Genomic DNA, 25,527 nt, shown 5'->3' with positions numbered 1-25,527 from the left:
ATTTTTAACAGTCCTGGTTTCCTTATTGTCTTCACACCAACCTATCCCTTCCCCACATCTTACCTATCACTGTTTCTCTATTTTCGTCTTCAAACGTCATTCCTTTCTTTCTCGTAATCCGAGTCAAATCAAACCGTCCCATGATGGACCGCACAAACCAACTCTGATAGAATGACAGCTTTGTTTGATTATCGTTATGATTATTTTTATTGCGTTCTCAGCACACATACACATGCAGTTGATTGATAGAATTAGTGATTACATTTAATCGTTAAATGATTGCAAACAAGTTGAAAATATGATCTATGAAAAATAGAGGTACGCAAACGTGACTGTTCAAAGTGAAAAAAAAACAGTCGATATGAAATTTCCATATATACTGTTGTAGATGGCGCGCAGACAACTTTCGAAAGTTACTTGATTGGATACGTTTGAGAAAATGTCAATTTTTATGACTTCTGTTATCTGTTATTTTTTCATGTAAAAATGGAATTTAGGTGACCGATGTTCCTCATTCTTATGTTGTCAAACTGTTTGTAATTTAATACAAATTCAGGGAGTCAATAAAATTTATCTAGAGACAACTCCTGTTTATACCTGTTATAAGGGTAATATTTTTCATGTTCTTGGGATGAGCAAGTAATATATAACTATATATATATATAACTCCTAAAACGAAAACTCCCAGACGTATTCAACGCGTTATTATCTCAAAACTGTAATAACTCGTCTGAAAAATACAAGCATATTCATATAATTATAAGAAATTATTTCCAGCATTCAATTAGATAATTGTTTTCTTTCACACACGTTTGTGACTTTGCAGATGATATTCTACAGTAATTCATCATAATGGTAAATACTCGATTTAGTGATGTTTAATGATAATAGGTACTCTTTTTCTTTACAAGCGTGTATATGCTCTTGAATTTGCAAGAAAGTAGAAGAAACCAGCTTCTACATAATAACATCCATTATAAACATTGATCAAAGCTCTTGTACCAACATGAGATAATGACATTATGATTATTTCAAACGCATTTGACTTTTTAAAGTTTATATTATCACAAATGTTATAAGAAAATGATAAAGCCATGAAGATCATCACGTTCATTTCGATGGTCATGGTTTTGAGGGTTTGTTGAAAGCATTTGATTATGTATAACCATGAAAGTATATCAATTCTAACAAAAGTGATCTACACTTATCCATCTGCACAAATTTGTTACACTCTGTAGAGTATGTAAACTTAGTTCGTACTTCATTTTGCTCTCAATTTTGTCGTTCAAATACTCAGACAAGTAAATGAATTGCAAGAACAGAAATTTGTTAGTTGTTAAAATATTGATTTGTAAAACTTTTAGAAGAGTTACCGTGCAAAGGTATTTATCTATATTAGCGAAGGCTTATTGAAAGAAAGGAAAAGATGAACTTTCAGGTTAGATAATTTTAACAAAACAAACTCAATTATACTTTTCATTCTATTACTATAACTCATCTTGCATAGTCTATTCTCAAGTGATTTTCTGCTAGTTCTCAAGAACTAAATGCAGAATATTAATTAAGCAATTTATTTCTCAATTACAATTATAACAATGTATTCGTACAAAAATAAAAATGACATGTTTACAATAAAGCATGATATATACATAAAATAGACGATATTCTCTCTTGTATCTCAAAATAATATATGCTCATCGAGAATGCAGTTTTCTGTCTTTCGAATTAAGAAAAATACATTAAGTCATATCGATAACAATTTAAATGAGAAATATGTTTTCCTGTTTTAAAGTATGTAAGAAATGAAAGATATACGAAAGAATGACTCCATAATTATTTCGAATACAATACAGCAAAATATGAAATCAATTTAAATATGTTTCACACACTACAAATATTTGCTCTCACTGTTAAGTCTCTTCTTGGTTTAATCATCATTAAACTGCTAATACTTTTTTTCTCATTTCAGGTGTTACTTGATAAATACAAATTATACTTAATAACTAAAAAAATTGAAAGATCAGGTAAAGATTGCGTATATTCAGAAAAGGACGGAGTTTGATACTGTATAAGGTTATTAAATACCATAATATAAAGTATACAATCCTTAAATATGAAAAAAAAATACATTGAAATTCATTCATTCACTCATAATTAATTAGTTAGAGGACGATATGGCAGTATTTTGATTTATGATTTTAATGATTTTCCAGGTGATTTTTCCAGATTTACATGATAAATTGGCGACTAAACATTGCACTCAATTTATTTGATATTTTTGATGACTTGTAGATCAAGACCTGCTGGTAACAAAATGGCATCGGTCAATTAAGATTACAGTTCCACTCGCAGTTTTCTCAAACGACAATTATGTTTCATATTTCACATTGATTTAAGATAAAACCGTTGTTTTACTGGCCCATTTTTTTTTGGCAGCGACATGCTGTCTGTTTTTCCGTCACCATATTCACATGGTAAAGAGCAGTAACCCCCTCCCCATTTGCCCAACATGACATAATTCAATAAATGATCACAAAAGTTAAGTTCAACCACACTCCATTGGAGCGAAAAAAATAATCTTGTAATTGAAGAGGTCTACAACTTGGTTTATCACCCAAAATTACAACGCCTTGCGAATGAAAATACACCCTAAGTTATTTACCACAACACAAAGGAGCAGAGAAACAATACAATTATCACTACCCCAAACCGAAATGCTATTCCTTCGCTTTGTACTCTCGCATTTTGGGAACATTTCCCATCAATGATTGTTCTATCCACCACAACCTCTAGCCTCTCCTATCAAATTTCCGAAATAAATTCCGTTGTCTCATTCCAAAATTTGCCGCTTTAAGGGTAACGCAAGAAAACAAAAGTAAAACCAGTATGAATTACTGTAAACAAAATAAGTGCCATGACACAATCAAACTGCACGCTATGCAATCACTTTCAAAGGCCGCAATCAAAATAATACCATTCGACTACGAATTGCATACCGAATAATAACCGGTTTCCCTGTAGCCAGGTCCGATCCCATTTTAGCATTTGTAAATTTTAGAGTTTATGTGTCATGATACTCAATTACAACATTATCGTATAACAGAGAATAACATCGATGGAGACCTCAGTCACACCAACAGGAGTTAAACCAGACCACCAACTTCACAATGCCTTGGTTTTACATAGTAATTGTGGGTTTGGTGGTGCCCATTTGACCGAAGGTAATACTCAGTGCAGTTATAACTTTATAACGTTATCATTTTTATCGGTTTGTAGTTGGCTTGTTTAGTGTGACTGAGATCTTAGGATGTTAAACCGTTGATTCAATAGCCTACACCTTGACTACCGATTCGGTTCTTTCTGGCCCAGCCCTGCTGTTGAAGTCGACGATGAGATGTCCTCTCAGAGACCCAATCAGGTGCGATGATAAAATGACGTCGGTATGTCGGCTTCGTCATCATAAAATGGCTATTCTCATGCCGATACTCCTCGGGGAGAGTGACCCTCTTCTTCCGAGGGGCTTGTGGGTGGGATGCTGCTAAGGACTTGGGGAGCTGGCGGATGTCCAGACCTGGTTGTTGCCTGGGTTTACAGAGGATAAAGAAAACATTTGCCGCTAAATTAGATTTATGGAAATGAGTATCTTTTGAGTATTCTGTAAGGGTTATGGAGGAAGATCAAAGTTGTCGAAAAAAATGACCGAATTTTACTTGATAACGAAAAGACTTCCGATCTTCATCATGTTCATAATAAAGGTGAGCGAATAGATAGTGACAGTTTTAACATATTCAAGCTATCAATAAACTAGCAAAATAGTAATAAAGATATAAACAAAATCAATCATATACGATATTTGACATTCGACCATAATCATTTCCATGACGTAGTTCAAATTACATAATTATGAAATGGTCTGAACAGTTTATTATTTTATTTATGATAATGATGTGCGTCCTTCGATAGCAAAGACGACCTAAATTCACAATTTCATACTTTTTAAGTGCCTACAATTCCTTTTCGTCTTGCTGAACAACTTAATAACATGATATGAAATGCGTGTCATAAAGTGACAGTGAACGATATCTCATTACAACAAAACAAACATGGAAAGAACTGTCCCAGATAATAATTAAAAAAACATTCAGCCATTCATCAACCAAAGATTGTAGGTTCAAAGAGTTCAAGACGCGTGTAGGTAAAGAGTCAGACAAAGAAAGCGATCAATAGATTTGATTATCCATTATGGTCCCTGGTTGAAATCGATTGTCTGGCTGACTGCAAACATGATTCTTTCTGCTCTACTTCTAGAATACATTTCTTCTTCCTAAGGGGGAGGTCTACCCTCGGGGTCTACCTAGTCTACAACTGTAGACCCACATCTGCAGTGTGTGTATCACAGCTGATTCAAGGAGTCTGCATAGCAGACTAGGTCTACTAGAGCCTGCAGATCTGGGTCTACAACATGTTTGACCAATGTACACGAAACGTGTACACAAGGCGGAGCTTGCTGAAACCCTCCGTTGCCAGTAGATACCATGATTGACAGCAGATTTGTGGAAGTAGGGGCAAGAGAGGGATTAGGATCCAGCTGTTCTGACCATTACTTATCTTGTGGAATTTAAACAAATAGGGTATACTCCTCTTTCACTTTTGGGGCTTGCTACATACACATAGGATCCATATACATGCATATACCCTTTTTACACACGCTAAAATTTCCTTAACCCCGTACTATAGGTGGGGCCAAATTGCCATTTAGCCCCACCTATAGTACGGGGTTAAGCTTAGCCCACTTTCTTTTTACACAGCATTTTTGCAAAGTGGGCTAACCCCACCTTTAGTACGGGATTATTTGGCCCTGCAAAAAAGCAGGGTTATCCCAGCAATTGCGGTGCTAAGAGCGATAGTACGGGGTTAAGATCGCTAGTGTAAAACGAAAGTGGGTTAAGCTTAACCCCGTACTATAGGTGGGGCTAAATTGCCATTTAGCCCCACCTATAGTACGGGGTTAAGGAAATTTTAGCGTGTGTAAAAAGGTACGAGTGAAGTACTTGTACTACGAATGATCGACAAAAACCACTTGTCCGGGGTTAGCAAGTTTCGTGTGTGAAAAGCAAGCATTCCTTATCCGGGGTTAGCGATAACAATTTGGCATGTGTGAAAAGGAAAAAAAATAGTACGGGGTTAAGGATAGTACGGGGTTAGCGATAGTCCGGGGTTAAGAAAATCCTGTGTAAAAAGGGCTATAGATACATATGAATGTACTCGAGTAGTCAGGAGATGGAATGGTTTGGATGATAGGTCCATGATGATACCAAAGTCTGTAATAGCTCATGGTTATAATAGCATAGGGCATATTTTGAAACATTTTTTGTTACAGCAAGGAACGTGTATGGAACTAATACAGTATATGAATGTGTAGAAGATGCCCTGATCACCCCCCCCCCCGGGTCTTTTATAAGTGACATGGAATAAACCTTGTCTTTTTCTCTCTTTCTCTTCCTTTCTTTCCTTTTTTTCTTTTTTCCTCTTTTCTTCTCTTTTGTTTTCTTTCTTTTTTCTCTCTTCTTTTTCTCTTTATATCTTCCTTTCTTTCCTTTCCTTTCTTCCTTTTTCTTTCTTTCATTCATTCATTTTTCCCTTCCTTTTTTTAATTTTTATCTCTTTCTCTCTCTCTCTCTTTCTTTCTTTCATTCTTTCCCTTCCTCCTCCTTTCTTATTTTTTCTAATTTTATTTTCATTTTTATTTCATTTGCTCTCTCATTCTTCTTCCTTTCCTCCAATGTCCTGTTTTTTTTAATGTTATTAGTTTATCATCCTACGTGTATCTTTATCATTTCTACAATATAATGGAACTGATTGATTAAAGGACAAGTCCACCCTAACAAAACTTGATTTGAATAAAAAGAGAAAAAATCAACAAGCATAACACTGAAAATTTCATCAAAATCGGATGTAAAATAAGAAAGTTATGACATTTAAAGTTTCGCTTCATTTCACAAAACAGTTTGATATGCACATCTCGGTCGGTATGCAAATGAGGGAACTGATGACATCACTCACTCACTATTTCTTTTGTATTTTATTATATGAAATTTGAAATATTTTTATTTTCTTGTCATTGTCATGGTGAAATGAAGTTTCATTCCTCCCTGAACACGTTTAACATTTTATGCTTCAGGCAATGAGGTCCTAATCATCAAATTCGTAAAAATTGAAATATTGTGTAATTCAAACAATAAAAAACAAAAGAAATATTGAGTGAGTGACATCATCGACTCTCTCATTTGGATGTAACTGGCTCGTTCATATAACTATTTTGTTAAAAATAAGCGAAACTTGGAAATGTCATAACTTTCTTATTTTACATCCGATTTTGATGAAATTTTCAGCATTGTGCTTGTCTGATCTTTCTCTATTGATTCAAATCAACATTTTTCTGAGGTAGACTTGACCTTTAATGAACCAAACCGTTTTCTAAAGTACAAAATAAGAAATTATATGAAATTTTAGCGTGCAACATTAACCTTATGTACTACTCACATAAGATATGACTTGTTCTCCTTTCTTATACCCTCTTTATTTCTTCCCCTTCCTTTCCTTCTTGTTATCTTTTCTTTCTCTTTCTCTTTGTCTCTTTTCTTCTTTTCCGTTCCTTCTTCTTACATCTTAATAAATTAAGTTTTGTTTGCCCTGCCATTAGCATTTAGTTTCACATTTTCTTTATAATTCTATTCTTTCGACTTCAATGTTTCCTTCTTCATTAAGCCTATTGTGAATGTTTTGTTTTATGGCTAATATCAAATAAAGATAAATTATATATATTTCATTTACAGATGAGATTCAGACATCCCCATTGCACATGAAATACAGGGGCCGCGGAAGCGGGGGGGGGGGTGACCCCACTTTCAAAGCCGTGTACATAATCGTAAAAATGACCATATGATTGTGATTTTTTGCGTCATCAGCCCCCCCCCCCCCCCTACTTTGAAAACCATTTCCACGGCCCCTGAAATATACACTGTTCATCATCACACCGGACACCTCGGGCCCACCCTGGATCCGCCTATGAAATGCATTTTTTTTTAGAAGAAGTAGCATACACTACAGCAGTGGCGTACCTAGGATTTTCCACAGGAGGGGAAAATTTGCCCGCCAAAAAATTTGACAAGCAAAAGAAAAAAGAAAGAAAAGGTCCTCAATCGAAAATAAAGGTTTTCGTACCAGAAAAAATATTGACATGCAAAAAAAAAGAAAAAGGCCTTCAAGTTTGTCAGGGGGGGGGGCAATAAAGGTCTTTCAAGCTCGTCAGGGGGGGCAGATTGCCCCCCCCCCGTAGGTACGCTAGTGCACTACAGCCAATATAACTGGTAAGCACATATTTAACAGACAACAAAAAAAAATTACCTACTTTCCACAATTCAAATACAACAAATTAATATTTTGAAACAAAATAATTATCCTTCAAAGCAATGGGGCATAGTACATGTAAGCAGTTTGCACTAATGAGTAAAGCATCAAGGCATATAGCTCCCGGGCATACCAATATGCAACTTTCACATCTTTGGCATCGACATTGCATGTGTTGACAAAGCTAATTGTTTTCATATTCAGTTCATTCAGCAGGATTGGCTGATTTAAATCACGTTGATTTTAATCGCGATTTAAATCGCGATTTAAATCACTGTGATCATTTTTTTCAAATCATTGATTTAAAGGTCATATCCACCCCAGAAAAAAAGAGTTTAATTGAATAAACATAGAGAAAAATCAAACAAGAATAACGCTGGAAACTACATCAAAATCGGATGTAAAATAGTTTATGATAACATTTTAAAGTTTCGCTTATTTTTCACAAAACAGATGGGTGTTTTATAAAGCTGTTCGTAAGTTAAGAGCGACTTTAAGAACGATTTGAGATCCTTTCTTGTGGTAAATTGTATATACATTGGCGATGGTTTATCGCGTAAGAAGTGTTCACCAGTCGTTCTTTAAATCGCTCTTAACTTGTGAACAGCTTTATGAAACGGCCCCCAGTTATAATGACAATTCAGTGATATGAAAATTAGAGAGTCGATGATGTCACTCACTCACTATTGCTTTTGCATTTTTACTGTTTGAATTATACAACATTTCAATTTTTACGAATTTAACAAATAGGACCCTCTTGTTTGAACTACAAAATGTTAAAACAATGTAATCCCACATGGTCAGGGAGGAATGATTTTTTTTTCATAAAAATATTTCATATTTCACATAATAAAATACAAAAAAAAAATGAGTGATGTCATCGCCCTAATTTGCATACCGACAAGGATTTGCATATAACCACGGTTTTGTGAAATTAAGCAAAAATTTTAAACGTCATTACTTTCTTCTTTTAGATCGGATTTTGATGAAATTTTCAGCGTTATGCTTGTCTGATTTTCTCTTACTATTCAAAGCAGCTTTTTGTTGGGGTGCATGACTTTTCCTTTAAATCACTTCCATTGAAACATGTACAAATTATTTGGGATTTTTTATTGTTTGTGGCAGTTTTACTTTTTAAATTAAAAAGAGAAAGATTTTACCAACTTTATATCATGAGAACAGGAATAAATCCTTCATATCTACTCAGAACAATTGAAATCAAATCAATGAAATCAAGTCAATCTTGCAAAACCAAAGATGAACATGTAGCCTACATTATATACGACCCCTACTTTGTTAATAGTAAAACAAATTTCTTGTTTCTTTATGTCAAAATTCAAAAGTGTTTTAGAGGGCAGTTTTCAAGAAAGTAAAGGAACTCTGAACTTATTAGGCTGAATCTCAACATGATAGATTTTTGCCAGGATGGGTTATAACCATGGATCCTATACTAGAAAAAGCCTGTTCAGACATTCTGAGTAGGATTGTGCTTCATTCAGCCAGTTCACTGAAAAAGGTTCAGTAATTAAGTACATGTACATTTATTTTAAAATATGTATGAATGTTCTTGGCAAAGGGCACTAACATGACTAAATCATAACAACTATACATTTTAGTGCCCTTTGCCAAAATGATTTATGTTTGTACATCTTTAAGTGAATATTTTGAATTGAGTACAATAAAAGTAAAAATCGGCAACGTCCCTGCTTACCCAATACACCGATATTTTAACATTTCTATTCCTTTACATGTTCCTGTATTCAAATAAATAGGCCGACACAGTAGTATAAGGGAACCCGTTTTCTTATTTTAGCAAAACTGCTGCTAAAATACTAGTTTTCCAGTTTATTGTAAACGAAATCATTTAAATCAACTTGCAAGTTTGTCAAAACTTTGCAAGCCAAAGCTTTGAAACAGTCAAATAGTTCCAACTATGGCTCAAAGAAGAACTTAAAGGAATTGTCCAGGCTGGAGAAATTATGATACATGTATCAATAAATAAAGTAAAATTCAGAGTAAAATACTGAAATTTGATCAAAATCGGATAACAAATAACAAAGTTATTGAATTTTAAAGATTTATTTTCGATTATTCCGGTAAAACATTTCTAGGCATGTCTTCATGAATATCCGTTAGTTGGGCTTATGATGGCATATCTCCACTTGTTCTTTTGATTATGATTATGTGAAATTAGGTTTATTAAAAAGGAATTTACCAAGAACTAAAAACAATTGAATTGGCAACTAATTAAGTACATTAGTTATTTATTGCCGCAACTTATTTCATCATAATGGAGACACATTATTTACACATGTATAAAAAAATGAAACAATTATGATTTCATGTTATAAGAAAAAGGAAAGAGGGGATGTGACATCATCAACCCACCAAATGAACATTCATGACGATGTAAATATAACTGTTTTCACAAAATACTGATAAACTTTAAAATACAATAACTTTGTTATTTGTCATCCAATTTTGGTGAAATTTTCATCATTTTACTCTATTTATTTAGATCTGAATATTTTCAGCCCGGTCCATTCCTTTAAGGTTGATACAAACAAAAATAAATGCAGTCGGTCAAAGCTTTGAAAGCCAATGCTTTGAAACAGTCGTTCCAACTGTGGCTCAAAGAACAACTTGGGGTTGAAACAAACAAAAGATAAATGCAGTTTTCCTTAACATGTATGATCTTCAATCCTTGACCTGAAAATAAAATTTAAAAAATATATCTCTTTGGAGAACTTGAATCTCTGAGTCATGGAATTCTTCCAAATAAACTGATCCTCATTAAATACCAAGAGCTTTGAAAATGAGCACCAACTTTGCATGTTTGCAGCATTAGCTGTACCAAGACAGTTCCTTTGAACCAATAAGTAGAAGCTCTCTACATGTACTTTAGACACAGCAGAAAATGTCAGCTTCTTTATGGCTTTGATATTTTCTATAAATTATATTTTGACTGGATTTGATTATGAAATAGTTAAGAATAATTTTGGTGGTGAAATGCATAATTTTAAAATTGATGTCAGTGTGAAGGGTTATATTTTGGGTGTATGCACTTTGTTAAAAAAAATTTGTTAGAAAAAATCAGATTGAAATTTTAAAAAATCTGATTTAAATCAAATAGATCCGATTTAGGTTTATATAAAAAAATTGCCAACATTTTCATTCAGCATACTTTTGAGTTTGAAAGTACCTGATTATCACATACATTATGGCTGGCATAAAAACACTTTTAATACAAAGGTGAACGAATGTTGCTGGGCATGACAACTTACACAAGGCTAATTAAGGCTAATTAATATCAAACTGAGCTAACATAACAGTAAAACAGGTTGAATACAGTAGCATGGAGAAGTGACTACAAATACAAGGTCCAATCAAGAAACTATGGTTAGAAGTTAATTCCAAACAGGAACAAAATAAAACATAGCTATCCTGTTTGATTAAAAGTATGATAGTTTACAAACTTACAATCGTGAAATTTAAGATTTTCATTTTGTAAACTATCATATTTAATATTTAAGTTCTGAATTTTATGAGAATGGTGTTTTTGAGTTTGATATTTTGGGTTTTAAGTACCATATGATAAATGTTTTAAGGAATACTGGTTTAATTTACAAACTTAAGCTTAGTTTGCTTCATAAAAATCTGATAACTTTATACCATTCCATGACTTTCTCTTATTTAAAATATTGCAATACCAATGTAACCTCATATAAATTGGACTCAATATTCAAAAGAAATGTTTAAGAATAATTACCTATTCTAATAGCACCATCCGCACCTTCATTTAATAAGCGAGAACTCACAATATTTATCTATAAGTTCAAGAAGAGGTAGTTGTTACCCATGTAGTTTTCAGATCTTTTTCAATGCAATAATCAAGTTCATAACCATAATACCCGTTCTTCCAATAAATTTCATTTATGGTCTATTAGGTCTATAGTCACGAAGCTGAGTTATGTAGGCCCCAAACAATGGAATGAGATTCCCCAAATAATAACTAATTCACAATTTATATATTCTTTTAGAAAACAGTATTCAAATTTTCTAGTAAATTATTATTAATTCTCACACATGATATCAATGCATACTTGTAACGTATCTACCCCCCTCAACTCGTGTTTTTTTCTCCTTTTTATATACACTATTAACTATAATGATATGATATTCTGTTTTGTATTAATGTTGTTTTGTTTTTACTATGTTTTGGCGAGCCTCACATGTTTCTTATTACCTTCATGGGAAGCCACGCAATTTATTTTTATTATCTAATCACATTATTTGATGTTTCCTTGTATTTTTATCCTATTTGCGAAATAAAGATTGAATTGAATTGAATATATATATAGAGCTATGATAAAACCATCCACTATTTTGGGCCATGGAGCAAGGTTTTGGCCATACATGCAGCTGCTCAGTGGAATGTCATATGTAAACACTGTCTGATGGCCTGAGCAAGGGTATTACATAATAACCCTGCTCATGGCTCTGTGGTTGAAGTAGGGGATTATCTATACTCCTCAGTGGTCATAAAATTTGGTTTACAGACAGATGAAGTTATCCAATGAAAGCTCTCTGAAATTTTGGGTGGGTGGGACTTATTTTGACCGTGGGAACAAGATTTCCAAAGAAGAAGCAGACTCTGAAATGGCTCGCTTCGCTCGCCCTTTCAGGCTGGTTTGCTTCGCAAACCAGCTGCAGATCCCACTTCACGAGCCATTCAGAGTCTGCATAGCAGACTAGGGTCTACCAGGTGTTATGACAATCACCCTAAACTGAATGTTGACGGGGGGAAAATGATGATCCTGATGAGATTTCTACAATATGAAGTTCTTGAGTTTCACTTCAAGTCCGTAAAGTAATTCAAAACATTATCTTTAATAAAAATCTGAACTGCTAAAAGGAAAAAGAAAATCATCAGGCATTCTAATTACAATTTGAAAAAAAAATTAGTTATCAATATTGTTACTATCGCCTCTGCAATCGAAAATCATAACGAAGAATATGAAGTCATCAAATTTACTTTTTTTTTGCCGAGAATTAAGTATATTATATCAAGAACTTGTTGAACATTTTCATCTTTATGATTCAAGTAAACAAATTTGTCAGTTTCGAATTTTATCTCATTCCTTTGGACGGAAACAATGAAGAATAAAGGCTATGAACTAAGTTTACAAATCGTGCATAATCAAGTTATCCTATCGTCTCGTCACGCTAGAATAAAATGTGAATTTCGAATCGAGACACATGCAAGCAACATTACAAACCTTTACAATAATTACCAGGCATATATATAGAAAGAAATACTCACAGCTCTAGCTTCTCTCTTAGTTGTTTCATCCAGGCCTGGACTTGGGTGTCATCTCTTCCATTTCTGTTAGGTACTGGTTGTCTAGGGGCTGGTGACGGTGGAACATAGACATGCGTGGCTGCTGGGACTCTGCTGTTAGCTGGTCCCATCCGACCCTGATTCATCATAGAGGTTGCAGGAGCTGCTGGCCGAGGAACAGGTTGGTTGCCGTTGAGAGATTGAAGCATGTTGTATGCCACGTCTTTTTCTGCAAGAAAAAAGGAGAGGCGATGGACAGTAAGCTAAAATGAACATCTTTAATGTAATTCATGAAATAAAATGAAACAAACGATATGTTCACCTAGTGAATGATCCTTCTAACATGTCTAAGTGATGAAAAACATTAACAGATCATTAACAAATTATAAGTATTACAACAGAATTATTACTTATTTGCCTTTGCATGGAATCCTACCTTTAATTGGAATAACTTTGACACGTTGGAACGGCATTTTTGTTTAAATCCTTCCCGACTAACCCAGAAAAATACTTGTGTTGACTTGGTGGTAGTTGATAAGGTAATAACTCCTAAGCAACACCAACAAGAATAAGGGACCCTTCACCTGCGGTATGGTATTGACTAACAACTTAGGACAAAGGAAAGATGTCATTGTCATGTCGTTCGCGGTAATGGAATGGTTGTTGGTCTATTGTTTCTTGAACTGGTCACAGAAGGGGTACGATTGTCAAAAGAGAATCATCAAGGACGCAACATCGATAACCAATCCACATGGAGGGCGCCCTCTTGGCTCAAACCCAAAGATTTAATTCTACACTTGCTGGAAATATGAAAGACGAAGTGACATCGATTGGTTCATGATTTTGAAAATTCAAACAAACCCCTAAAACTAAAGCGATGGTTATTTGTTACACTAGAAGTTTCATTGAAGTTTACTTATATCACAACGACTTTACGAGGCGAACAAAAATAAATGTTTAAAAATATTTTTTTTTTCATGATAAATAGCCACGATACACCGTTACCGCGGTATTATATCGATCAATACATGCTCGAGTGTCTAAATTCCGAAACAATTATCAATCATCAAGAGTTACCATGGTTCATTTGCATGTGTTGTTACCACAGCAACGCATCACCCCACCCCCCCCCCCCCCCCCCCACCTAACCCAACGTATATTTCAGCTCATTCTCATGATAGGACAAACTCTCTGTCATGTCTGTCCATTATAATTTGTGATATGTCTATTACTGCATGTCCTCCATTGAAAAGAACACCTGATGTACGGATGGACTTGATAAAAGTAAGAATTTAAGTAAAAACATGCCACAAAAGTAATGGGGGAGATGTACAAGTGTGGTATCATACATCTTGGTCGCAATGCCCATATAGGATGTCGATAACATTAGCGATCTAAAAATTACAATGCTCATAACGTTCTTATTGTTTTCCATATACGGTTCATTGATCTTGTGATTTTTTTCTGTTTTCACACAAGATCTCGTCCGAATTGTTTCATTTTCCCTTTAACCTGCTAGATGCCTATTTGGGTTTAGATGGATTATTGTAGTTACTTATTTCAAAGATGGAGTTCAAACCTACCGAAATCTGTGGCTCCCTCGACCCAAGCCTTCATTCTTGGGGCTAGATTGTCAGATTGTTGTGCAACCGGAAGCTGAAATAATGAAAAAAAATTATGGATAAATTTTAGGAAAGCTATAACGATACTTATTGTAAGAAAGGTAAAATAAAAAAATATAAAATGAACCTTAACTTAAAGAATGGGTATTTTAAGAAGGTAAAACGCTGTCAAGCACACTAAAGCTATGAACCGTTACAGCGTACAGTGGCGTATCGAGTCACAAAAATACGGGAATCAATATGGCGTACGAGGAAAATTTCAACAGTCTAGAAGAAGCAAAAAGAGCGAGCAAAAAATATTATTTAGTGATAAAAATGAAATATTATAACGTATTTGAACGCAACGTTCACCATTCTATCCGCATCTTGTAACCTTTTCCATTTCGTTTTCTTTGTTTTACTTCTTATTTTCATTATTTCTCGCTCGTGCATTTTTTTGGGGGATCAAGTAATTAACCCTAAGCCCCCCCCCAAGCTGCACGCCAGTGACGAAAACATCAACGGACTTCATGTATATCAATCTAAATGCTGATTCTAATAACGTGAATCATCTCATTACATGACATAAGAGAAAACATCGCATTGATGTGGGTTTTTTTTCTTGATCCTTTCAATTTCTCGATATTTATAAGAGCGATGGAATAACAATAAACTGCAGGAACTGTATACAGTCGGAAACTATTCTGAATGTTACATTATACTAAGAATCATGAAGTGAAAGTAGTAAATTTGTTAATGTTATCCTGAGCGACAACAAAGCGCTCAAATTGATGACAATATTGATTAGGAAAACCTCACAATAGACAATGACTAATAATATTGATTGATACACATAGAAGGAAAATCTCAGTAGCGGAATGTTTTTGCCATGTTGTTGTTGATATAGGGAAATAATAATTCGAAAGATGGTAGGTTCAATTCATCGTTTGCATTACAACTGCTAGTCTTACATAATCATATGGATAAAATTTAATGGGGAGAAATACAAATATTTGAGGTTGTCGATCTAGCGGAACATGACTTGAGTTGAAAATGAAATGAAGAAAACAATTTGAATTTTGAAATATTTAGAAACGAAACTGCTATGGGTTATTTCATACTTTAGATATACTTATAGAACGTCAAAGGCGCCATCTTAAGCACAACTTTATCCAGTTCCATAAGAAATAACCATTAATTTACATTAATCTTAACGTCTATCGAACATTAAGTTGGCTGAGAAAGATCAGCATGGCATAGGCCTATATAAAGTTTATTAGGTTTCCATTTAGATAAATGCATCAGTAAGTTTTGGGCAACAGACCCTAAATAGTTCTCTTTGGATTCTGACATTGTTGATACTTCATAACTTACCGATTCTTTAACCGCCTTTTCGTCTTCTTTTTTATTTCTGTTCTCTTTACCAATCATTTCAGCCTGTTAGTAGAGTGCAAGTTAAAACACACACACACAAACGAGGAATGTTAAGATCAAAGAAGAATTCGTCACCACCATGCCCATAAACCTGCATCCTTCATAATGTACTCCTGGACCCCGTCTTACAAAGAGTTTCGATTTATCCATTCAACCATAACTATGGAAAGCCAGCAACATCAACATCTAAAATGCATGTTTGTTCAAATATTTTCTAGACATGATGTATCTTCATACATCTATCATTTTCTTAAAAATTCAATGTGCTTCTCTCTGCTTATAAAGGACATTGTGCAAATTTCCTGCAGAAAAAATTATGACATGGATGATTTCCATAGAGTTACAATTTATTGGATCAATCGTAACTCTTTGTAAAACGGGGCCCTGTTTGTCTCAAATTAAATATATTCTTTAGGAAAATTCCTTTACGTATATTATTGTTCAAGTTATAACTGATGAAAAACGTTTGGATATTGAATGATCCAGACTTACAAAACATAATGACGCTTTAATTCTATTCTGATTTGGTTTTATTCATATGAAATCTACCTTTGCCTATGTGAGCATCATGATGTATGATACCTGTACCCGGTTGTATATCAAATCTTACAGTAAATTGGGTTTTTTGATTAATAGTGACTCAGTGATTCGAATTAATTGAAGGTCTTCATGAACCGATAGTGTCCTGATAAGATTTGAATTATTTTAATATTTTGTGAAATAGACATCCAATATATTGCTTTTAAGATTTTAACACAATATAGTTTTCAAGAGTGATTTTAAGTCCCATCACCACGAAAGACTTCAGACAACTGCAGCAAGAACAATCACATTGTCAGGATAGTTCATTAAAAAGATTATGTAGCCCATCACACTTTTGAGAATGTGGTTATTAATTTTTAGGAATGTTCTACAAAGTACCAAAAGAAAAAGGGCAAGTGCCTATATAGGTGAAACAACTCCCCGTTTATAGACCAATAATTTACAAGAATGCATATACCGAAAAGGGAATGATCGCACCAAATTCATAAAAAGCAAACAAGAAAAATTTAGAAAAAAAAAATTACCAATAAGAATTTTCCCTGTGAGGACCAAAGTTTTGGAGACAATAAAAAGAGAAGATATAAGAACGTGAATGTGGATTAATGGTCAATGATTAATTTGATGAGGAAACATGGGATAACATATACGATAAAAGTATATTTTGTCAACCATAATTATATTGTAAATTATTTCTTGAATTGATATCGACGGATAAAATTGTGATAGAAGTTATTTAACAAATGTAATAGGGTAACATTAAGATTATTATGTTTCTATTCTAAAGGGTATGAATGATAAGAAATAAATAATGTGAATATGCCTAAACGTTATTGGTCAATCACTAATTATGTGCTTTGATTTACATGATTTATCCACAGCAAAGTGTAGGTGTTGTTAATGTTAGAATATCATAATTCATCAATTTGTTTTCTAGTTTGTGTTTGAATCGTTGTCTTGCTTTACCTTTCCAGGAGCTGTCTTTGATCTAGAGAGCACCGGTCTCTGTTCATCTGACCCAGCCAATGCAGCAGCTTGAGCCTCGTATGCAACTGATTTCGATCTTCTTGCCTGTAGGGGTGGGGTGGGTGGTGTATGGGTGCGTTTTGTCTTCCCTCCTGTCATGGATTGTGTGCTGAGGTTTAGGAGGGGTTTGCGAGGGGTAGTGCTCTGGAATTTGACTGATGGGGGACGGGGCGTGGCAGGTATTTGCCCGTAAGTCTTTGAAGCAGCTTTGTAATGGTTCCCTCCTATGATGAAAACAAGATAAGTCAATAAGTTTTCATCAATTCATCACTTTCGTGAGCATTTCAATAGTCAATATGATAACACTGAAATTATAAGCTTGAGACGACGCGACGGTCAATGAATTCTTATATAATTAACAGAAATCTGCTCATAATACACTCTAAAAAATGAAGTGCTCATCTAGCACTTAATGGGTTGTATAATGATTGCACTCTGAGTGCTGATTTAGTTATTCAAATTTGAACTAGAAAATCAGCACTCAAAGTGCAGTCACTATACAAGCCCATTAAGTGCTAAATTAGCACTTTATTTTTAGGGTCTACTTTTACAGAGAGACCCTTTAACAGGAATTTCGGTTATTTAGTCACATTTTTATAACAATGCTGGTATAAGTCGTTTATGATTTTCGAAATGGGTGTTGTTATGTTCATCTTTGACTAGGAATGGCAGAGTACAGTGTCGATCATCAAAGATAATTACGGCAGCCAATTATTTTTATCTCTCTTAAAAAGCTTTCAAAATTCTCTTAACCATGATATTGTGTGGAGACAAAACTTTTTTGGGGTAAATTGGTGGCTAAAAGACACGTCCCGTTAAAGATGTCAAAGAGCTCATAATATTTTCAATTTTTTTAAATGGAAAATATTGGATAGGATGGGCCAAAATCTTTTACAAAATCAAAACAGAAAAAGATAGAAAATAGTTAAATAAGATAAGTGCGAGAGAAAGGCGAGAGATTGTATTTGCTTCACACCCTTGCCTTGATTGTTTCGTTAAACTTGCTTTTCCAATATAATCAAAGATAGTGGAATATATTGTGAGCAATTATCTGAGCGTATTCACCCTATGACAGCTATACATAGTGATTCGTCATGTTCGTGATGATGTTACTTACTTTCTCTTTTCAATTCTTTCTTATCAGCACGTTGACCCTCTTCAAGAATGTTCAGTGATGATGTGATGAACCCATCCAGATCTATATCTAAAATAAAATAGGAAAAAATACAGTATATTATTTACAATACCACCAGTCGAGACCAATAAAATTTACTGGGGGAGAATGAGCAGAGACCCACGGAGCGACAACACCATCAAATCCGAATACCCGAATCCACTAAGAAACAAAGGTTCAGATTAGCACCCTATAATTAAAAGGGTCCGAAAATGCACACTTTGCCTGCTACATGTATTTGCACTAGAAATACTCGTTTGCTCCCAATAGGTACAACTTTGCACTTTTAAGGGTGCATGTTATTTTACGACTCATTAAAATGGTTTTGCTCTACATCCTTGCATAATTATGCACAATTTTACTCATCAGCAACCCTTATGGTGCTACTATGGTACCAACCCTTGGCGTTCAAATCTGATTATCTAAGTGTGCAGGTGCATTTGGTCCAGAACAAACATTTTGCTCAACGTTTCAGAGCCCATTTTCATATTTTAAGAACAAATTTGATGACATTGAATCGTAAATATGTCTCTAAAATGAGATATGTGCTCCCCTTGTATATCACCAGTGTCAGTGTCAGTAACCGTCCAAACTCATTCATGAAAGTTCGATGATAGTGAAAAAGTAGTGTGCATGTCTCCCCATCATAATGCCCCATTTTTTATGCATATTTTTATTCATTTTGTGACCAGATAGTTAATGCATGTGATTCGCGTTTCAAAGAAACTAGAATAAAGCAGAGAAGGGTCTTTAACCGTGCGTGACTGTGCTGATCCAAGTTTTATCCACAGACTTCATGCTATAATTTTTATCTTACCACGAGAATATCTTCTAGTCCTCATAATCCATTGTTTGAAATTATCTTTCGGAAAAAAATAAAAAGTCATAAACATAAATATTTTCAAAGACTCAAGCATAAACAACTCATTCATCATGTACCCGACTAAAGTTATAAATCGATTGAGCAGAATTTGAAATCGTTCGTTCCCGTGCTTGTAGAACCCAAGACATTATTTTTAGACGCGTTTTTTTTTAAACATCATTCGACGGTCAACGAAGGCAGGACTCGAAAAGGTAGTGGACTTCTACACGCTTTGAGGTATAACATTTAAGAACGACTGTATTTGCAATATTTCTCCAAAGAAAGTCGATTAGGAAAAAAAACCAAATACATACTCCCAGGGTTAACCCCCATCTTCCTCATCTATTCTGAGTGCTATGAGATGTTCCTTACGTTTTGGCTGATTGGGATGTATACTAATCCCAGGTCCTTGACCAGGTCTAGCTGGGAGAGACTGGGTGAGTTGTGGGTACTCTCTGTGTTCCATTATCCTCTTGATGTTGCTGAGCTTGCCTTCTCCGATGGACTTGAGGACATAGTCCTGGACCGCCCTCTGGACCCGATGCTGCAAAGCCGTCTGTGCATCCTGTTCCTTTATGTTCTTGGGCTCAAGAAAGTCCTACAGACGATAATAAAATAGGAAGAAAGAAACAAATTAAGGTTATGATCATTGGAACGACAGTGATAAGTGGGGCTGAGAGTATACTCCAACCTCTAAGCATATCCACCGATTATATTTTCGTACTATTGTTGTTTATGTTACGTTATGTGGTATTGTTTACTTGATATAAACATATTGGAATCATTGTTATGAAATGATTTATAGAGTTGAATGATAATGAAGGTAATGTTCTGCTTTTACATCAGAGAGACGTCTCTGAGTGTGTGTTAAGCCCGGTAATTGGATCATGGCTCTCCCGCACATAATGATTATTTCATGATAACTTCATTATTTTAAGTGAAATTTCATGGAAACGGGATTAGTGTATACTGCTTTCATTATCCATACATATAATGTATCCAATCATCAAAACCATCACTCAATGACAAAATTCTACCACAACTAGAACATTTTGTAATGCAAGTAGCACGGTGGACAAGAAATCGAAGTCTTGTCAAAATATTATCCTGGCTAGTTAATTTACAAGGGGTGTATAGACATTCGGATGGCTCTACGATCCGGAAAGCATCACTTGTTGCTAGGCAACGTATTCTCCCCCTGAGTTCACACAAACCCCGACCGATATTTCATCAATACTCAACGAACTATCGAAAATGGATCGTAGCTGGGGTGTTTGCACTGTTAAATTGAAATTGATCAAGGTTTAATCGGTTGAGGTTCAAGCCATACACAGTCATGATTGAGATGCGGAGAAAGCAATATTGCAGAGAGGGTATATAGCGTTATCCAATTTGCATCTGCTGTGTACCGAGACCTATCGCTACTTGATTAATTTGATTAATTTTCATCGATTTTCGCGTCTGGCTTTGACTAAACTTTTAGTTGACCTTGGTTCGATTGTTATACATTTCCACCTCTTCAGGTTCGTCGTTCCCGGTATGAATGCATGACAATACCTTACTGAAATGTAAAAGAATTTTATTGACCGTCTCTATGTCATGTAAATCGATATCTAATGTACTTGCTCTGACAGTTTGACAGATCGGAAAGTACCTGAATGAATTTGACATTTTTTGTTGTATTGAACGAGTTTTGATGGATCGTATTTGTCAATGAACATCAATATTGTATGATCCCGTCATTAATGAAATAAAATAATGCAAATGTATAACTGAACAAGCCAACAACTTCTGGTATCTAAGACCCATAAGGGACTCATTAACAATATTTGATTTGAAATAAGAAAATTCTAGAAAAAAAAAGATCGACCAAAATGTACATGATATACTTAAACGCATAATACCTAATATTTGAAACTAAGTATCGGACATCTGCCCAGAGGTGTCATGAGGCAGATATATTGATAGGGGATGAGTTTCGGATATGCCCCCTTGTAAAAAAGAATGTTACATAGCAAAGCGAGCCAGCCGAAAACCAATTTCGCTGGTAAAGAATAATTATGATACTAAAGGAACAACACAATGATTTAGCAAATATACCAATGTCGTGATTTTTTTTTTTTTGGGGGGGGGGGGCAGCAGTCCCGTATCATACTCCCAAAAGTACCCACGCCCATACATTTTTGGTATGAATCAGAATAAAGAAATTACTGTAGCTAACGACAACTTATCGCGTGTGTGATTTGTTTGTTGGTGTGGTATCTTAGCGCACACGATTTGCCATTTTTCTTGAGTACTTGTCAAACAAAGCGGTTAATATTTTATGATTCTTAATTGTGATGTCCTGGCCACTTATATGGGTACATATTTTCATATATCGTAAGAAATTTTTGAAACCAATAAAATGGCGCCGATGACCTTATCCTGCTTTATAGTGGATGTTTGACTAAACAAAAGACAGCAACTAGTAAGTATTCAGATTAACTAAAGAACAACCGAAATCCGACCTGTAACCAAGTGAGCGTATACATTTCAATATTTTTCATGGAAATAAAAAAAGTCCAGTGAGTTTCATTCATTGTAGGTATTTTTACCACTTACAAGAACATTTTAATTCAATATGATCGATGAAATACCAAATACATGTAGTAAGCAATTATGAAATTAAGGGTGAACATGGTGTATGGGGAGAGTTCAAAATAATCGCGAGCGACAAATTATCTTTTAACTTTTTCAAAGTTAAAATCTAGTTTTGGGATAGATTCTGATATGATATTAAGGAAACTATATCACATTTCAACTTCTCCATTTCCATTTTTATCCTTCCTTTTCCCTTTGTTTTTCTTGGTATAAATCTTTATTTCATTTTTAGGGATGATTGGTAGGTGGCAAGTCCCCCTCCCCCGGGTGCCCTCATCTCTTCGCTAGTGCTAGTGAGAAATATTCAAAATAAATAAGGGTATATTCTACGAATATACAGAATACAAACTTGTGAATATTACCAATCCATCTACTCATCAACCCCGATTCATATGACCCCCATCTACCCGCAGAGCATTATAATTGCAAAAACGTCATTGTTAGGTCAGAGTGTCAATTCCAACTAAACATTTAATTATTTATCACAAATTTCATTAGAATTTATGACGTACTTTATTTTCTGCCGTATCCATTAAAAGCTTTGGGATAATAGGGTTAATGCGTGTGCAGCTGCTGATAATAAGTGATAAAACTACTCGATGGTGCCGTTGTTCATAATGAATAAAACACAACTTTATTCAATAAACTAAATGGTAGGAATCCAACATAATTATGTTTTGATTTATGGATCCTTGCATGAGAGACCAAAAGTCAACTTTGTGTACGATACCTTAGGCCAAAATGTTGTTATATAAGATATATGAATTTTATTTAAAAAATATACGAAAAACTTTGATGCAATTGCTTAGGTTTATTTTTCTCCCAATTTCAAGAATTGAAAGAGGATTATCAGTATGTAGAAAGAACGCGTTCACTAATTCCTCTTTTCTGTGAAATAAAACATCGCAGGGTTTAATGATGATAAGCCGAATTTAGAGAAGATTAGACACCCTCTAAAGCTGAATACAGAGAATAAGAGGGGCACTTTGAAATTATGTAATTTTGTAAAAAGTTCTGGAGCACTGCACACTTGGACCCCTGTTACATCTGAAAGTTTCCTACCCGAGACCCGACCGAGTCCACTTGCAACCTTGACTGGATTATTGGTGGATTAGCTTCGCGAACTGACCGAGTCCGAAATGTGGTCTGTTTACATCACAGCTTTCATTCCCTCCCCTATCGGTACGGTTTCGAGCAGTATCCAATTGCTGACACCAAAGGGCGCTCTCGATCTAGGCTCTGAATAATTTGCGCGCGCTAATTGAAGTTGTTTACATTTCGTTACACTCGTACTCGTCAGCTGCTAGCTCGCCATTTGGTTACGATCGGATAGCGTCCGTTAGTTGTTATTTCTAGATATTTAAAACCCCGAAAAGTACAGACCCTCGAATACATTATGAAGAATATTAATGTGTATTCCCTGATTCGGGAAAGTCGTAAGCAATTTCTTCGGGAAAGGATACGTTTAAAATGCTTCCTTCTTTCCACTCAAATCAAAGACTTTATCAATCACAATTCACATGTCGCATGCCGCAAAACATTCGAAGAACGACGGGGCTGGGGAAGGGATAGCGCGCGCTATGACGTAATTTGACAGCTGGCGAACGGACCGAGATAGGTTCGAAAGCTTGTGTGCGTTTACATCTACGAATCGGTGGACCGGGGCCGGCCCGATACCTACCCGAGACTACCTCTGGATGTGGTCTCGGGTAGGTTCGCTAAAAGGTGGCCCGAGGTAGGTTTGGGATGTTTACATCTGATTTCTTTCCGACCCGAGGTAGGCCCCGGGCCGGCCCGAGGTAGGGAATCTCTCAGATGTAACATATTTGCATGTGTATTTTGTTGGAATACGAGAAAATGGTAGCCGGGGGATACCTATGTATGTAGAATGGTGTTTTGTTTATTATAGTTCATACAGGATCGGCGCCAGGGTATTTAGATGCATGTAGGAGGGAGGGGGCGGCGAGACAACCCTTTTTTTCTCAGTTGAATTACAGGGGTAATATAGACGTACACGACCTATATCCCCCCTCTTTATGCTCTTCTTTCTTTTATTTTCCATTTTTTCATTTTTTTTTTCTTTTTCTATCACTACTTGAATAAAAATCAATCATAGGGGGCAGTCATCCCTGTCCCCTGCAGTGCGGCCCCTTGATATTTGGAATTCGCTTACTCCCCTCCCCTCACTCCCTTACGTTACAGAGTGTATAGTGTTTTCATTGAATGTTTAGATTTTACCTTTTTCTCAATAAATTTGTCACCAGACGTCGCCAAATTTTATTTTTGTCAATTAAATTACTAAGGTGAAGCGAGTTGGCTTGGGGTCTTATCTCACATACGAATTTCAGATTACTCTGTTCAACCATCAACGTAAGTCAAAATAAAATAATGTACTGCGGTGGCACACGTATTATGAATGCAACAATTTGAAATGTTTAATGTGTACCAGGGTATGGATTGCTTCCATTGATAGGAAATGTATCCATCTATTCAAAGACAATTGGCCACTGTGAAGCTAAATATTACCTGCCGGAATACATATTCTCTGACAGTTTTCATTAAAATGTGATTAATGTGGAGTCGTTTATATTTCGTTTAACAATGTTAAAACCAGGATGATGGGTGATTGTGAAGATCAATGGTGTCCTAGTTTTCAGGAATTAATCATTCCATTACGAGTTGGCATATACTAAACAAAAGAGGTTTAACAGCAGAATCGAACAAAAAAATAATTATTTAAAAAATTACTCAAAGAGCTACACAGCATGATTGGTCATGTGACACGAAGAGCAGAAGAGATGATATATATATTTTTTTTGAAACATAGGGATATTATAGTTATTTCAGTTTATCATGATTCACTCATAAGATGGAATATTTATAATACATTTCGGGTGGAATACTTATAGACTTATCGTTATAGTAAGAACTGGCATAGAATACTGAATTGAAAAATAGTATAATTTGAAATAACTTGTTTGTTATAATTGAAAAACAATATGTGTACACGTATACCCCCCCCCCCTCTTCTTCAATTTATTCTCTCACGTCCATACTTCATTATGCGTTGCCGTTTTTTTATCCATCCCTCTCATCATGGCGGTAAATTGCGAATTCGTCTACTGTCCACTCATCCACTCACCACATGGTCTACTTTCATTTAGTCTAATGCCATTACGTCCATCAACATTTCGCCTAACAACCATTTGGTCCAATCATCACTTCCTCTAATCACCATTTCGTCTATGATCATTTCGTCTCATAACCAGTTGGTTTAATGTCCATTTCATTTTCATTAATTTTGCACAATTTAGCCCTTAGTCCATTTAGACCAAATGGTATGTGGACTAAATGGCTATTGGACCAACTGGTTATTGACGGAATGGCAATAGACTAACCATGATGGTAGACCATGATAATAGACGAGTTAGCGATTGGACGAATTGACATTAGACGAATTGGAAATAAACCATCATGGCTGTCAGCGCAGAGGACTATC

At 35.1% G+C, this 25,527-nt stretch overlaps 1 protein-coding gene across 1 annotated transcript; it reads right to left on the bottom strand.

Moving 5' to 3' along the window:
• Positions 1-179: 179 nt before the first annotated feature.
• On the bottom strand, positions 180-25,188 carry LOC129262587 (uncharacterized). Its single transcript, XM_064099295.1, has 10 exons — positions 25,171-25,188; positions 19,761-19,986; positions 19,344-19,388; positions 18,470-18,556; positions 17,293-17,576; positions 16,854-16,868; positions 15,727-15,789; positions 14,335-14,407; positions 12,734-12,980; positions 180-3,582 (listed from the first exon to the last, which is right to left on the bottom strand). The coding sequence occupies exons 1-10, from the start codon at positions 25,186-25,188 to the stop codon at positions 3,324-3,326; spliced, it is 1,317 nt and encodes a 438-aa protein (XP_063955365.1). The 3' UTR covers positions 180-3,323.
• Between the last annotated feature and the right edge of the window lie 339 nt (positions 25,189-25,527).

The sequence above is a fragment of the Lytechinus pictus genome, chromosome 5 (assembly GCF_037042905.1).
Source record: "Lytechinus pictus isolate F3 Inbred chromosome 5, Lp3.0, whole genome shotgun sequence".
In the NCBI taxonomy this organism is placed as follows: Eukaryota; Metazoa; Echinodermata; class Echinoidea; order Temnopleuroida; family Toxopneustidae; genus Lytechinus; species Lytechinus pictus.
The sequence above is the reverse complement of the archived record's forward strand: the minus strand, read 5'-3'. Positions and strand labels throughout refer to the sequence as shown.